The following is a 15,574-nucleotide window of genomic DNA, read 5'->3' on the forward strand; positions in this document are numbered from 1 at the left end:
ACTTTCTAAATGCGCGTGTCAAAACTAAAGAAAATAATGATAATATTTTTTATCACTGTATATTGATAGTATCGTAAGTAATTAATGTTGTTAAGCTGGACAATTAACAGGTGCCTATCAGAGAAATCTATATAGCACAAATCTTGTGATGAAATATTTAAAAAAAAATATTAGTTGCCAAGTCAATTGTTGACTGCCTCGTTGGTCGAGTGGTCGTAAGTGCGACTGCCAGACAAGGGGTCTCGGGTTCGATTCCCGGGTCAGGCAAAGTATTATCAGCAAGGTATTACCAATTTTCGGTTTTTCGAAAATTTCTCAGTAGTAGCACGGAGTCTGGAATTGTGTCCAGTATATGGCAATTGGCTCACCCCTATTACATGGGACTTATAACACAAATGGTGAAAAGTGGGTGTACATTGTATAGCGGCATTACGTGTCGTAATGAGTACCTCTGCCTACCCCTACGGGGATAAAAGGCGTGACGTTGCTTTTTAATTGTTGAAATCCACTGTGATTGAATTATAATTTCTCCAGAGTTACGGTAAAGAAATTCTTTTGAGAGAACATCTAGAGGTCATCGACTCATCGACCATTTATTTTTTTCTATAAAGTATATAATCTAGCTTTGTTTAAAATTTGTCTAGAGATTCATACGAATGCACACGAATCTAGCATAAACGTGGCATCGTATCGTGCCAATAACTATTTTTGTGTGTTTTTACATTACATTAGGTACGTACAGAGATACATGTAAATCTAAATCGTGGTGAGGGGAATTATATACTTGGGAAATGGTTGCGAAACGTGCATGAAAAAATTGTTGACTGTTTATTATAAAATCTCTGTTTATTTAGGTGTGATAAATTCGTACCCAAGCTTTTAATTCTTATTTTGTTGAAATCTATAACTTGATGTTTTTTATGCATTTTCCTAAGTGGGTTTAATCGATAATTTTGCTTAATTGCATTTAAACGTTTTCTCCATTCAATTGTTTTTTAAAATGCACTTTTTAAAACACAGTGGCGCCCTCTATTCAGGCGAAAAACGCTTCAAAGATTATTATTTATTAAGCAGCCATTCATTTATAATATTTAGTACTACTAATTACCTGTAGAAATTCAATAAATATTGAAAGTTCTTTTCGTTATAATTTACACACTGTATCAGTTACCAGTACGTGACATTGCATATCAATATAATATTTATCTTTGCTCTTTACAGCTATCACTCATGTAACTAAAGCAAACATATTTCCATACGAACTGATTATACCGAGGTACTTTGATTTGATATTTTACCGACTGAAGTGTAGCCACTTCAGCCGGTCTGCCCAAAAATGTATGCAATTTTTGTGCCGCATTTATAATACAAGTTGCTAAAAAAAAAATTCGCATGACATTATCACTTACCTATGTACCTACATGAATTAACAAGGATAAAATCAAACTAGATTTTATTAATACGCAATAATGTTGAAATAGAAAAAAAAGAACATCATAGAATCGTAGATTATTTTAATTTGATAGTCAGAATTTCAGATAAACACATGTAGCAATGATACTATTTGGCAACGCGATACACAAAATATCTATTCGTCGAACTCTCGACTTATTCACACGAGTGATCTTTGAACTAAAATATCGTCACAAGTCACTCCACATGTAATTTGAGTCGTAGCATCAGGTATTTCCTGGCTGTTTGGCTGTGGTAATACACTTCCGAATAATCACACCACCGAACAAAACACGAATGATAAAAAGTGCCAAGTTCTATTACTTTGGAAGGATATCCGTCATTAGTATATTAACACTTGTTATAAAGATTTTGACGCGCATATTCGCTATAGCATAGTTTTTTTGCTATAGAGTTATTTTTCGACAAATTCTAATAAGAAATGTGAATCAAATTGTGCTCAAGACAAATTATGAATGGGTGGAATGGTACTTTTTTAGACGACCTAGGGCAGATAAAAATTGGTGATTGGTCGGGAACACGGAAGGCGCTATCGTTTCGATTAATTTAAAAGTAAAACAAACTCATACTAAGAAGGGTACTTGAAAACACTGAAATTTGTATTCTCGTTCTTCTCCATAGCAAGAGACATATATGACTGTCTGTCTTGTTGTCTATATCGAATGCTTACCTTAGGCTGCTGGCGATGAGTATCAACGCAGTCCACCGGCAGCTTGATCATCTCCACCTTGTACTTGTAGCCGTACGACGTCAGCTTCACGATCGTGTGGAGCGGCACGTTCATGTACGGCAGCTCATCTGGAAGTATACAGTGGAAGGTTCATAATGGTGGTAACTCATAGTGGTTCTGGAATGTTAATATATAAGATAAAAATACGTCGGGTTTACCTTCTTGATGCTATAACTTCAGAACGCACGAACCGATTTCTACGGTTTTGAATTCGTTAGAAAGGTCTCGAGCTCCGTGAGGTTATAGCAAAGAAAATTCAGAAAAATACTCAAAAATAATAAAAGAGAAAGTAATTCGTAGCGAAATGGAGTTCGCCGGGTTTGCTAATACCTAATATATATATTTTTTCAGGATTGATTCTGTTTTTGCTGATGATTTTGGATTTGAAATAATGCGGCAAAATAAATGACCTAAATATGTATTCACCAGAAATATTTTATATGGTAAAAACTAGTTCAGAATGCTCCTTACCAAGCTTAGCGTCCAGGAAATATCCAAGCATGCATCGCAGCACTGCCTGATGTCCAACTACAACAACATTGTGCTCATCTTCCAACGCAGACAGAGCTGGTCGGAGACGCGTCATAATGTCAATGTAAGACTCTCCCCAAGGGTAGCGGTACCGAAGCTTGTCCTGGTCGCGCCAAGCAAACTCCTGAGGGAAACGCTCCTGCATCTCCTCGTAGGTCAAGCCTTCACAGATACCCTGGAAAAAACGAAAAAGGACTATAAGCAACAGAAACTAAGGTTGAAAATTACTATGAAAGAGATTTATAGTCACTGATCGGTTTAGTTTTAAAAGCTAAATACCCAGATACCCTGGAAACAATGAAAAAGGACTATAAGCAACAGAAATTAAGGTTGAAAATTACTATGAAAGAGATTTATAGTCACTGATCGGTTTAGTTTTAAAAGCTAAATACCCAGATACCCCGGAAAAAACGAAAAAGGACTGTAAGCAATAGAAATTAAGGTTGAAAATTACTATGAAAGAGATTTATTGCTAATCGGTTTAGTTTTAAAAGCTAAATACCCAGATACCCTGGAAACAATGAAAAAGGACTATAAGCAACAGAAATTAAGGTTGAAAATTACTATGAAAGAGATTTATAGTCATTAATCGGTTTAGTTTCAAAGCTTTAACGTGTTTATAGGATTACCATTAGCGTCATGACACGTGCCTCAAGTCTCAATACAAATGTCATGCGTACTAACGTTTGTTTTACTTTAGATAGTTTAGTATCGTGGGAAAACACGTGAACACTCAATTATACGCACAATTAATCAATTTTGACTATTATTTGGCACTAGATGTGGCGTCAACTGATCTGTTTTTATATTTCGTTGCTAGCAAAAGCAAAACGTTTCAATTTGATTCAAAGTTGATGTTGAAATTAGGGCATATGATAATCCGGAGCTGCGGACAATGTAAAAGGTTACCGGGGTTCCGGCTCAAAGCAGGAGAAGGAACGGGGTGGTTTTTAATCAGTAAGAGTCTGACACTCCCTCTCGCCTGAGCCAAAGCGGGAGAAGTAATTGGATGATATCTGATATATGATGAAGAAAAAGAGCACATGAAAATAATTACAGAGATCTGTAAAACTGTTTTTGGAGTTCTACGACCTGTAACTCTATTACCACGAAAATTATTACGCAACCAAACCGTCTATTACATCTTGTTACGAACGCTTTAGACATTATGTTCAATGTTTTATTCTATTTTTATCCCGTTCAATGTCAGAGTTACGTTTTCGTTGAGTCACAATGGTGACAAGAAATAGAATAGTATTCGCGGTTTGTGAGTGTCGATAGAATAGAATGATAGTACTTTTCCTATGATAATTTTATTACGATTGTTTAATGACGTCATTTGATGTAGGTCGTATTGACATTTGCGTTGTTGTAATTAATCTTAGGTGTACGACAATGATGGTCAATACTGATCAATACTGAGATTAAAAACTGTAATGGTCTGTTTTATGGGTTCCGTTTCAAAGTAATGATTAAGACAGTATTTGTTTGGTTATAATGTTTGGTGAGTATATTTTAAGTTACTGTCAAAAGGAAACGTTTATAATGAAAAATACTTTTTACAAAGAATCATCTGTTAATTTAACTTTTATTTTTAAATAAAGTAAAGATTTAAAATAGTGTTACAATGTTAGACAACTTATTCGTTTATTACAAGACGCCGGATTTTCCGCTTCCTAACAAGTTGACTAGCAAATTGAATTAAGTTTTTAAAATACAAGTTTTTGTTCAATCTTTTTATATAAGTTTTTGTGATTACCTAGATTTAATTTTAGCAACCAATGTTAAAGCTAACTGAAGCCGATCTTTATCAGTAAAATCTTATTCAAAAGAACTTTTCAAGCATTATTTGTATACATTCAGGAAACATCTAGAAAAACCTGTCACTAATTGCATCACGGAACTAGCAAAATAAATAAAATACCCACTTAGGTCCTAATAAACTAGCTTATCTAGAAATTATAAACACATTAGACAGTAAACAGTATGATTTCATAATAGTTTATATTAATTTAAATATGGCGTCGGCGACGGTCACACCACTCCGGGGGCCGATCAATAACAAATGTGATAAGAGATATAATTATGTGATGTACTATATATATAAAGGTAGATAGCCAAGTGTATACGTGATCACAGGAATACATTTCATTGATAGCGGCAGTACAAAGTGCGCCCAAAATTAATTGGAAAACCACAGCTGGAAAAGAGTTAGCATTTTCTCATAGTTATTTTCATGATACTATTGATTGAATGATTATCAATAGAGATTATTGTTATTAAGTGCCTTCATATTATGAAAATAAACTAAAATTCATGAAGTTTCGCTAAGTTAATGATATATTGCTAAATGATAAATGATATTTATTTCTGTAAATAGGTCATAAAATAACACTTTTACACGTCAATATTTCAAATAGCTAGATGAGGCCGGCATTTCCTATCTGACTACTCTGAGAAGAAATGCCGAAACAAACTCAGAGGTCACAGTCTCTTTTAAAGTCCAGACAATGAAATAGAGGATAATGTGAGAGGCTAACATGTACAGGTAAGTATTGGTATCATTTTGTTCAAAATACATTATAGTAAGTAGTACCTACACGTAATTTGAGTACACACAAGGATAATAGGCTAGTTTCCTACTGGACAAATTCAATACTTTTTTCGAAACGTGAAAAACGCGATATATAATTTTTGTATGAGTGCGAATTTTTGTATGATGTCTAGAAAATTTGCTAGAAAACATCGAAAATTAAGTAGATCATCAAATCTATAAATGGAAATGTGATTATTTTTTAATATTTTATTGTATTGAAAAGGCAATTTTTTTTCTGATAAAGCTACCCAATTGCAATTTTATAAATAGACTTACACGTCATTTCCTTCTTGATGACGTAACACAATGAAAAACTTTTGAAAGACTAATTTAGATAGCTATCAAGTAATACTTATGACAAGTATTGTTTTTCCCGATTATCTTTAATAGTAACATGTTTGGTGCTAATTAATTCGATCGGTAAGACTGATAACATTGAAATATCTAGCTTTTAAGTACCTCGTAATCATATTTCCTTTTCTACATATCTTTGGTTGCTAATGAAATAAGTATCTTTGTTGTATCACCATTAATTTGCTTGGGGCCAGATTATTTTACTACGCAGTTCGATTTAATTTAGTATATTTTTGATGTTGATGACCATTTAATACATTAATAAATATCTAATCGACTCCATTTTGTTCTAAACCATTTATGTCATTAGATTGAGCTGTTGTTTATATGATGGCAATTTAAGTGGTCCATTATATGTAACAAGCTATATCATTTACATCATGTTTATGTATTATTTACCTACGGTCCAAATTATACATAATGCCAAACACGATTCAAGTTATCAGTGTCAAAGACCGATTAATGAAAGGAAACAACTGAAGCTCCTAACATGTTTTTATAGGCAGGCTTATTTTTAGCAATGTACTTTATAAGGAATCGTATGAACGAGTGTAAAAGAATGTTATAAAATTAAAATCTTAGTACTTACAGCATCCAACTCGTTGAGTGCCCTAACAACTCTTTTAGGAGCTCGAATGTGGGCGGCAGTCTGCTTGGTGCGCCATCTCTCGGAGGTCCACACAGTCATGTGGTCACGGCACGGCAGAGCGTTCATGTGGTCAGCTAGCGCTTGGGCGTAGAGAAGACCACGAGGTGACAAAGACGCATCACCTCCAATCCGACCCAGGACGTTGTACTCACTCTCTCCATGCTGTTAGGATAAACATTCACACATTAGACCTGTGAAAATAGTGTTAAAAATATAATTTTAAAAGGTTTTGTTTTTTGCACTTTGCTGTTCACTACCGTGCACCCAATTTGAACATTTATTGGCACCATCAATCGCTTATAGTATAAGGAGACAGAAGGACCAAAATGGACACGACTCGAAGGACCAGTTTCAAATTAGGACCAAAATGTCTGCAAGCATGCCAAAGTTCTGGATCAAACCAGTCATTTTTAGAAGAAAAGTAGAACCAACACTAGTGAGGCACACACGTCTACTATCATATACCCATAAAATTGTATAAGTAGTTAAGTAGATTTATGCTTAAGGAATTTGTCTAAGTTATACTAGATTCTATTGATACTAATTTTACGAGTAGAGTAGTGTTTGGTCTACAATTCTTCATACACGGTGTGTTTATTAATGTATATCTACCTAATTTTTGATTGTTCATTCTGAAAATATTTTAAAACTTACAGATAATACGGATAAGGTTTTCCCTATATAAAAATATACACGGAAATAATATAATTGATAGTTTATTAAGCGCACTGACGTAGTTGGCACTTGTAGGGATTTGTGGCGACATTGCGCGTAGACTGGATTGTGGTCTATGACGTAGGACACGGCATTTATAATACCTTGAATGGTGTCCAGAAACGAAACGATTGGATGTTCAGTTAATAAGAGACAAGACATGCCATTTGGCTTTTAGTTCATTGTTCAAAATACAACATGTGAGTGAAAGAACTATAACATGCGTTGAAAGTTGAAAAATACTTAGAAATACAAAAATAAAAGTGGCTTCGACGTCATCTGATTTATACAGAAGTTTTCATGAAAGATCTAAACATTACCTACCATAATATTTATTCTATTTAAACAATCCTCAAGCGATATTGTAAACAAAACTAGAAAACTAAGTTGTTATTGACGGCGCGCGTGGCGGGAAAATAGCATCCCCGCCATCTTTGGGCGCGAAAATAAACATGCACTTCGGAAAACATGTTTATTTCAAGCGGAAATCCAATTAAAATGGTCTTGAGCTAGAATCTATCTGTATTTGTAAACATAGGTTTCGTCACATGATTTATGAAAGTAAATAAATGCAGTCAGACGCAAAATGCTACTTATCATGAAAACATGGTCTCTACTAAAAGTGTAAAGGTTTTTTAACAAATGCTTACCCTAGTGAAGTACAGGGTCTGCGGCAATCCCCTCATTCCAGACAAGTATCCCAGGATACCAGACTCCTTCTGTCCAGCAACCCTGTGAGCTGTCACCGTCTCCCCAACGTTCTCCACGCGAACAAAACTGATGGTCTCCAACTCAGCGTCAATAGGCTCATACTGCCTCATGTAATGCTCCAATTTCTTCCTCAAATCATCAACTGCTTCTTCCTCACTCATGGACTTGTAGTCGGCGGAGTAGTGGAGGATTTCAATAATGTTCCTCTCGAGCAGTTCTTGGTCCTCGCATACGCATTCGATGAACAGGATCCTGAAGCCCATGTCAGAGAGACAGTACTCGCTCAATTCGCGGCGTTGCTCCCTTGTGATGTTGGTGCCGTCAAAGATCTGGAAAGAAATGTTAATTGTCAGATCAGACAATTGTTTTAAAAGCAACCCTTAATATTCAATCACAATTTTCTCCAAATTCTTCTCTGTAGATGAAAGTTACTAAATCAAAATTGTTTACAAACAAAGAACAAGGAAAATATTACATTAATTACGCAAAAATACCTATTCAATGTGAAACAATGACGTGTTTGACGTAAGTTTACAAATTTTAAAATCCAACATAATCTTTATCTAATCACGATTTTTAAACAAGCAGTGATAAAAATAGCCCATTTCTTGTAAAAACAATGACTGAATGACTATATCAGTCTGCCTAATGCTGTTTGAATCACCGATGTAATCCTTGACACAAGGATTGAAGGGGCTTATTGTTTTTATTAATGGATTCTATAGTAGGATGACACATGGAGGTATCAGGTGTTATATTTTGACTAGTCTCTCCGATTAGGTAATAATTTTCTCGAAAAAGTAAACATACGAGTATTAGGTGCTTTCACCATTTTTTCCCATCCAAGTGTGCATGAATCCGGAGCTGCGGACTACCTAGCGAGTTTACCCGGGCTCCGGTTCTAAAAGCAGGAGTAGAAACGGGTTGGTTTTTAGTCAGTAAGAGTCTGACACTCCTTCTCGCCTCGCCCAAGACGAGAAGAGTCGTATATATTCAATTCCCGTTTCAGGTAATTGAGAATTTCATAGAAACTTATATCTAGTTCCAGGTAGCTAATCATTTAGCAACACTCGCAGGGAAACACCGCATTTAAACAGCAGACGTGATTGGAAAACAAAACACGTCTAATGCATATTTGTACTTAACTAACGATGTAGTAGAACTTACGTAATATCCGTGTAGTAGAGAGGCACGTGCAATAGGCTTCCCTGCACAATATTACGCTTCTAATACGATCGTTGTTCGAATAACCAACCGTAATGGAACAAGCCAGTTAATAAAGCAATTAATCAAATCACGTTTTCATACTTTGGAACTTTATAATTTTGTTTTGTTTTTATGGAATAAGCCGGTAAACGAGCATACGGATCACCTGATGGTAAGCAATCGCCGCCGCTCATGGACACTTGAACCGGAGTTCGGTACCGGCCTTTTGCGGGTTAGAAATTTAAGGATTGTTGGAGAATCCGGTATTGGTAAGGGGGGTAATTGAGCCTCCGGTAACCTCACTCACACAACGAAAGTATTGTTTCACGTCGGTTTTCTGTAAGTTTGTATATTAGTGACAATTTCAAATTTGACTTTAATTATTTTGTTCCCAAACAAGCAAGGTATACGTCTTTTTTAATCTTAAATAGACAGTAGCTATAGATATGATAAAGTAATAGAAAAAGATAACAAGAATGTTTAGTCAATGACTCATTGTTTGGATTAATCAGCGGATTAAAACCATTAAATACGTCTCGAAACCTCACTTATCACCACTTATGATAAATGATAAGCTTTTCGCGATGTTTACATTAGATTAAGAATAGAGCACTAGGTACTATTTTCTATTTCTTTGCTAATTTCTATGAACTCCATCATTCCTGTCACCTTGAGAATTTTAGGAAAATCTACCTTAGTAATTGAAGACCAAATGGTCTTCTAAACACATATAGACACGCATGTTAACATGATCACGATCAGTGACGTGGGACTTATACGTCCATCAGTGGGTGAATAAGGACTAAAATAGATTAGAATGGTGTTAAAAGAACTTACAGCGACACTGTTTCCATCCTTGAGCCACAGAACAGCATCTTGTACGGCCTCGCGGGCACTCTGGCGACGGATCGCGGAGCCCTGGGCGTTGTCAGCGCGGAATATGTCATGGCTGCCATACAACGCCATGTGACGACGACGGTACTCGCTGCAGTCGAACACTGGAACCAAAAGAGAATTTTAAAACATGGAGATAGAAGGACCAAAACGGATACGACTCGAAGGACCAGTTTCAAATAAGGACCAAAATGTCTACAAACTTGCCAAAGTTCTGGAACAATCCAGTCATTTTTAGAAGGAAGGCAGAACCAACACGAGTGAGGCACACACGTCTACTACACCAGTGTAGCTGCTTTAAATAATGTTTAAACAATACAGAAAGAAACCTACCACGTTAGAAAGTATTGTATTTAATAAACAAACGACAAAAGTCATAACATTATTCCTCATTGATCCTCACCAGACCCCTCTGGAAAGTTCCCTCTAGTACTGAGTACACATACAATGATTTTCACGTGTCCCCATTGTTTATACAACACCCACATTTTCTTTACCTTTTCCTCAGCGTTAATTTATATTACAATCACTGCTTTGTTTGACAAACAAGGAAATTACCGAGTAAGCTACGTATTACGCAATTCTTACAAAAGAGACATTTTGTCATATGTTTTGTTTATGCATAAGTGCTTTATGTACCTATTGCATAAAGTAAGAATGTAAATGGATAGCATTGACTGTTTACAAATTTAATACTGTTTAAGTGGTTTAATAAACATAAACTTATGATTACTCAATTTTAGTACCTATCTTATTTATAGCAATGTCTCCAAGTGGTTGAGTACACTAAATAAGTCTTATTTGTTTCAAATATGTACTTTAACATGATTATTTGTCCATGACAACATTTCATAATATTATTTTGTTTACGTCTACAAGCGACGAGTTATGCAAGAGTCTATATTTGTTTATATTACAATCTAAATCATATAGAATCAAAGACTTGGAACAGCTATGTTACTTGTTTCAATTTTATCCTTTACGATCTCGTTCTCAATTAGAGCAGATTTTTTATCAAGATGAAGCCAACATGATGTATCTAATCAGTACAGAGATATTCTTGTAATATCGTGAGTGTTTTGTTATGAGACGAGACCACGTTTAACATCTAGGTCAGGGATATCTACCGTCTTATGTACCTAACAGTCCACGCTTATGTGATATTCTACAGTCGCTAACGTGTATGTAAACACGATTTCATTTACACAACTTCGTAAACAGCACGCTGTAATTCTATCTGTAAGTTATGCTATTAATAGCAATATTTGAATGCATAATTAAAAGACAGATCGAATTTAGTTACGAATAGCATCGAAATATCAAGAGTTTTATTGATACTGTGGACTACTAATAAAAAGTGTATGTTCTTATCGTAATTTAGGTGCATATTTTCTTTATCAATCGCATACGATAACACTTTCTCCGTAGTTGTAACAATGTCCAGGAAAAACCAAAATGGCTTAACTTATTAAAGAAAATTGTTTCAGGAAAAATAACGTCACGGTACATCAATCTTAATCTTTGCTTAAATGCCACGTGAGTTTGTAGAACAATAAGATAAGATTGCCCTTTGTGGGGGGCATACAAATAAGTATCTTCATCAAATATTATCCATCACACTCAAGTAACTACACTTGTACAAACATTGAATTCAAGATGCAACAAGAATCCATATGTTCTAGAACATTCCGAAAATTTTAACGAACGATCAATTTTGGACTTAGCGCCAGAACTATTAAGGTCCTAATAATCTCGTGATCTCCAGCACCAGACGAGTTATAAAAAGTCAATTGATATGACGTCAAAGCATAAACCATAGCAATATCTTGTTTAATGGCTTGTAAACAGAGAGTCGTATATCATAATTCCAGTCTAGTTCATTTGTCACACAATTAATTAGGCCTTCCAGCGATTGTTGATTAAAGAATTCCAGCAATCTTATGGTTTGTTGTGATTGAGACATAAGACAGTGTCTATACACAGAAAGAACTGTCTGTAGATTTTGGTCCTAAGTGCAGGACGCAGGACCAAAATGTTCACAACTACGAAGTTACTTTCGAAATTGTGTAAATACTACTTCTTTGCTTATTTTTCTGGTGTATTTCCAAGTTCCTAATTTTGCTTACCTTTAGTGCTCTCTCCATTCCAGTTCAAATGCCTGGCGAGTCTGTGTGCAAGTTGGCTCTTGCCACGAGCTGGTAGACCAACCAGCGCGATGAGCAGTGGCGCAAACTGACTGATGCGGCGTGAGCGCATGGATGCTGCAACAATGGAAAATAAATCATGAATTTATTGCCTATCAGAGACTTGAACGGCAGAGGATCGAAGGACCAAATATTTTGTTACTAGTTTTGAAAGATTTTTTGTAAGATGCTAAACTTATTTAGTACTAATGCAGAGGTATAAACGTATGATGATTTTACGAACATTTCCACGTACTTTAAATAATAAATACCAATTTAGATTAAAGTCACGTATCGTTATTACTGAACAATCAAATGTGTCCTGCCTATATCAAAGCAATAAACGGCAATCAAACATCATAATAATTGTGGGCGTGTCTAATTAAATTCTCAATGCGTTCCAATTTCCAATAATAGTAGCTGTTGTCACACTTGCCCAGAATTGTTTATTAGATTGCTACAGACATTTGTCAGCTAAATATGAATGATTAACATTAACCTTAGTTGAGAGTCCGGGTCAGAATCAAGATAAATAATTTATTCAATCATTCCTAGACGCTGTAAACAAAATGTCTATAATATGAACCGATAGAGAGTTGACATTTACTTTGATCTATAAACTAAACTTTTCACAAGATAAAAATATTAGAAAATGAAATATATACAAAGTTAAAATAACATAATCTGTTGAAAATGGGTCACTCGCAGAGCATACGGCAAATTAGGACGAGTTTTTCTAAGAAATTCTTGCCAGCTTCTCAAGAACGACAAATATTGGTTCAGCCTCACAAAATTTAACGTTGACACACATTGATAAAACTTTTAAAGTTAATTCTTATTAGACCAAACGCTGAATTCCAAGGACGGTGATGAATAAACCCGGCAGAGATATAACTAATCTTCCTAAAAAGATAATGCTTGATTCGGAGCTAAGAAGTTGCTATGAGGAACCAAATAATTCAGCTCAAAAGTTATAAAACTAATTGAAATAGTATAGGTACTTCTACAGAACCGGCTTGATAAGACATTTACAACATTCAGAACGAGTATTGATAACGACAATTTCTTGTATCTTTAAATTCGACTTGTAAGTAGGTACCTATCAGGTTTGAAGACAAGCCGCGTCATACCACCTGAGCGGTTTGTACAAGTGGCATTTTATGGCTGTTGATATGGCTGGAACCGACCAATAAAATGGCGGCACGACCGACACGCCTTCAACCTTGCCTTTGTCTAACAAACAATGACATCATCCCAACTTCAACGAGTAACGAACTTTTTGTTCTTTACCTCTTTCGGCTTAAGTATCTACATAATGTGATGTAACTAATGCCATCTAGAGGTTACAAAGATTGCATGACATTGCATTTAAAACAATTTATTTTGTTTTCAATAAGCTTTACTGATAGTTTAATCTTGTGTCAAATTTATCAGCTGCTGTTTCACTTTCTCCGTTCAATTTAATGTGTAATTAATTCCCTGTTTAAGCTGTGTTATCGCAAAACCCAAATGAATGATTGATAGATACAGCAATTGATTCGTTTTAGCTAAATGTATATTTGTTTCACATTTTTGATACATGTGCCACAACGGGTGATTTATTTCTCAAAGCACTTATGCATTTCTATTAGCTTACCAATACTTAATTAAACATTCTGTTATATTATTTTGGTGCACCAATCATTCAAGTAACTTTCGTTTCGCAACTGCAACCAAGGCCCCATTTATCGTTCACTTGCGTCCGCGCCGCTCCAGAGACTACGGACTTTGAACCGCCAAGGAAAAGAACGGAGACGAGGCGACGCGTGGATGGCCGATATATATTTAGATTAACGATGGAGGTGTGTCTCATATCTATTACTACTTAAATACCCAGGCATCTACTACAGTCAATGACATGGTTTACTTCGAGTTCCAATAGTAATTATTTTAAAACGGACTCATTTTGTCGCTTGTAAGTTTGTATGTCATGTTTCTGAGTAAACATCGTTTTGAACATTGTCTTTCGAGACGATTGACAGCTAAATTAATAGATTATTTACCGAAAAAGTTGTAGGAAAACAAAAAATCTTCGTATTGCTTGAATCCTGACATTTCCCTATTCAGTCAGGACGAGACTGCAAAAGGAGAAACAGGAAATTCGCCTTTCTCCGAACAAAAACGGAATTGACGCAACTTGTTTGTTTCTTAAATTGTAGAAGTATAAAACAGTTTTAAAATCGTCTGATCCTTTACTTCATTTGCATACCAAGAGGTCTTTGACACCAAAGACCAGAATTGGTCCTTAAGTGCTTAATTTGGCTCAAATTCAAACATCTTCTTTACATTCGACTTTTTATTGTTTGTTAAGCTAAAAAAAGGTAACTGTTGTAACAGTAAATTATACAAGTTAATTATATTATTTGCGCGGATTTATGGATCCTAAGATAATACAAATTACACTCTCTTAGCAAAGAATTTGTTGTGTCTGGCTTGAAATCTGAGCAAATATAACTGTGCATTATAATATTCCATGCAGAATTGTATTTGAATGGAAAATATAGAGCGGTTAATACCATCATATTTGTTATCTATTGTTTCCTTCACATGTGATGAATAGGTGCTATTTGGGAATTTTATGATGAATAAACAACCACATGAATTGATGTCACGTGGAAAAACAACCTTTTAGTTGTGACTATCACTTGTGTAGTAGGTAAAGTTAGCTCTATGAGTTTATGAGATGACGCAGCGTGTGAACTGTCTCGATTATATTTATAAAGAGTAGTTTGACCTCATCTACTCAATTGACTCAAATCAATTACACACAAAACGTAACCACGTGGTATACAATGTTCTCAAGCTTGTTGCTACATGCAGAAATGGTGTCAAAACAATCAAAATGTCCTTGCAAGTTATTATTTATATTTTTTTACAAAATGATGTCAGTAGAGATAAGTTGTGTTAATGTCAAGATAATGGTCAAAATGATCATTAAGTGATGACCGAAACTGACTCGGCAAAGAGTTTGAGTACCCACTCAAAATACAAAAGCAACCATTACAGAAAATTACACGTTCAAAAACATTTAAGCAAGATTTTTGTGCAAAACAAAATAATGGAATATTTAATAAGCTCTGAAAAAAGCAGTTCATCCGTGATCATGGCGCTTGCAACGGTGTCGAAATATCAGACACTCATAGAAATAGATAAACATGGTAAATATCCCGACCGCTTTTCTGAAAAATTCACGATAAACAAGAACGAAAAGTTACGCAAGAAGAATTCAATTTAACAAAATATAGATAAAAGAAGGAATTAAGTCCATAAATGGCAGCGAAGCACGTTGATCGAGCGTAGTTTTCCTAGATACTAGTCACGTTGCCCATCGCATGTGCCATAAAACGGGAACGATCGACTACTCCAAAGATAAATTACGTATTACAGATACGATACACGTTATTAAAAGTCTATAATAGATATTGTGTGTCACACACAACGTGTGTGATTCCAGAAAAAGTTGAAGAATATTTCTGTAGACACTAGAAACTCTA

General features: G+C 35.2%; 2 protein-coding genes across 4 annotated transcripts in view; one reads left to right on the forward strand and one right to left on the reverse strand.

Annotated features, from left to right (window-relative positions):
- LOC118271716 (glyceraldehyde-3-phosphate dehydrogenase) overlaps window positions 1-15,574 on the forward strand; it is a 256,387-nt gene that overhangs the window by 201,665 nt on the left and 39,148 nt on the right. The gene's annotated exons all lie outside the window — the stretch shown is intronic.
- The window catches only part of LOC118272281 (6-phosphofructo-2-kinase/fructose-2,6-bisphosphatase), a 31,884-nt gene that overhangs the window by 1,863 nt on the left and 14,447 nt on the right, over window positions 1-15,574 (reverse strand). For both annotated transcript variants that reach the window (XM_050693745.1, XM_050693746.1), the window contains exons 3-8: window positions 11,985-12,119; window positions 9,802-9,962; window positions 7,698-8,087; window positions 6,274-6,495; window positions 2,675-2,909; window positions 2,144-2,271 (exon numbers count right to left, since the gene is read on the reverse strand). In XM_050693745.1, the coding sequence (XP_050549702.1) occupies window positions 2,144-2,271; window positions 2,675-2,909; window positions 6,274-6,495; window positions 7,698-8,087; window positions 9,802-9,962; window positions 11,985-12,119 (1,271 nt within the window). The remainder of the gene's footprint in view (window positions 1-2,143; window positions 2,272-2,674; window positions 2,910-6,273; window positions 6,496-7,697; window positions 8,088-9,801; window positions 9,963-11,984; window positions 12,120-15,574) is intronic.

The sequence above is a fragment of the Spodoptera frugiperda genome, chromosome 5 (assembly GCF_023101765.2).
Source record: "Spodoptera frugiperda isolate SF20-4 chromosome 5, AGI-APGP_CSIRO_Sfru_2.0, whole genome shotgun sequence".
NCBI classification, from domain to species: Eukaryota; Metazoa; Arthropoda; class Insecta; order Lepidoptera; family Noctuidae; genus Spodoptera; species Spodoptera frugiperda.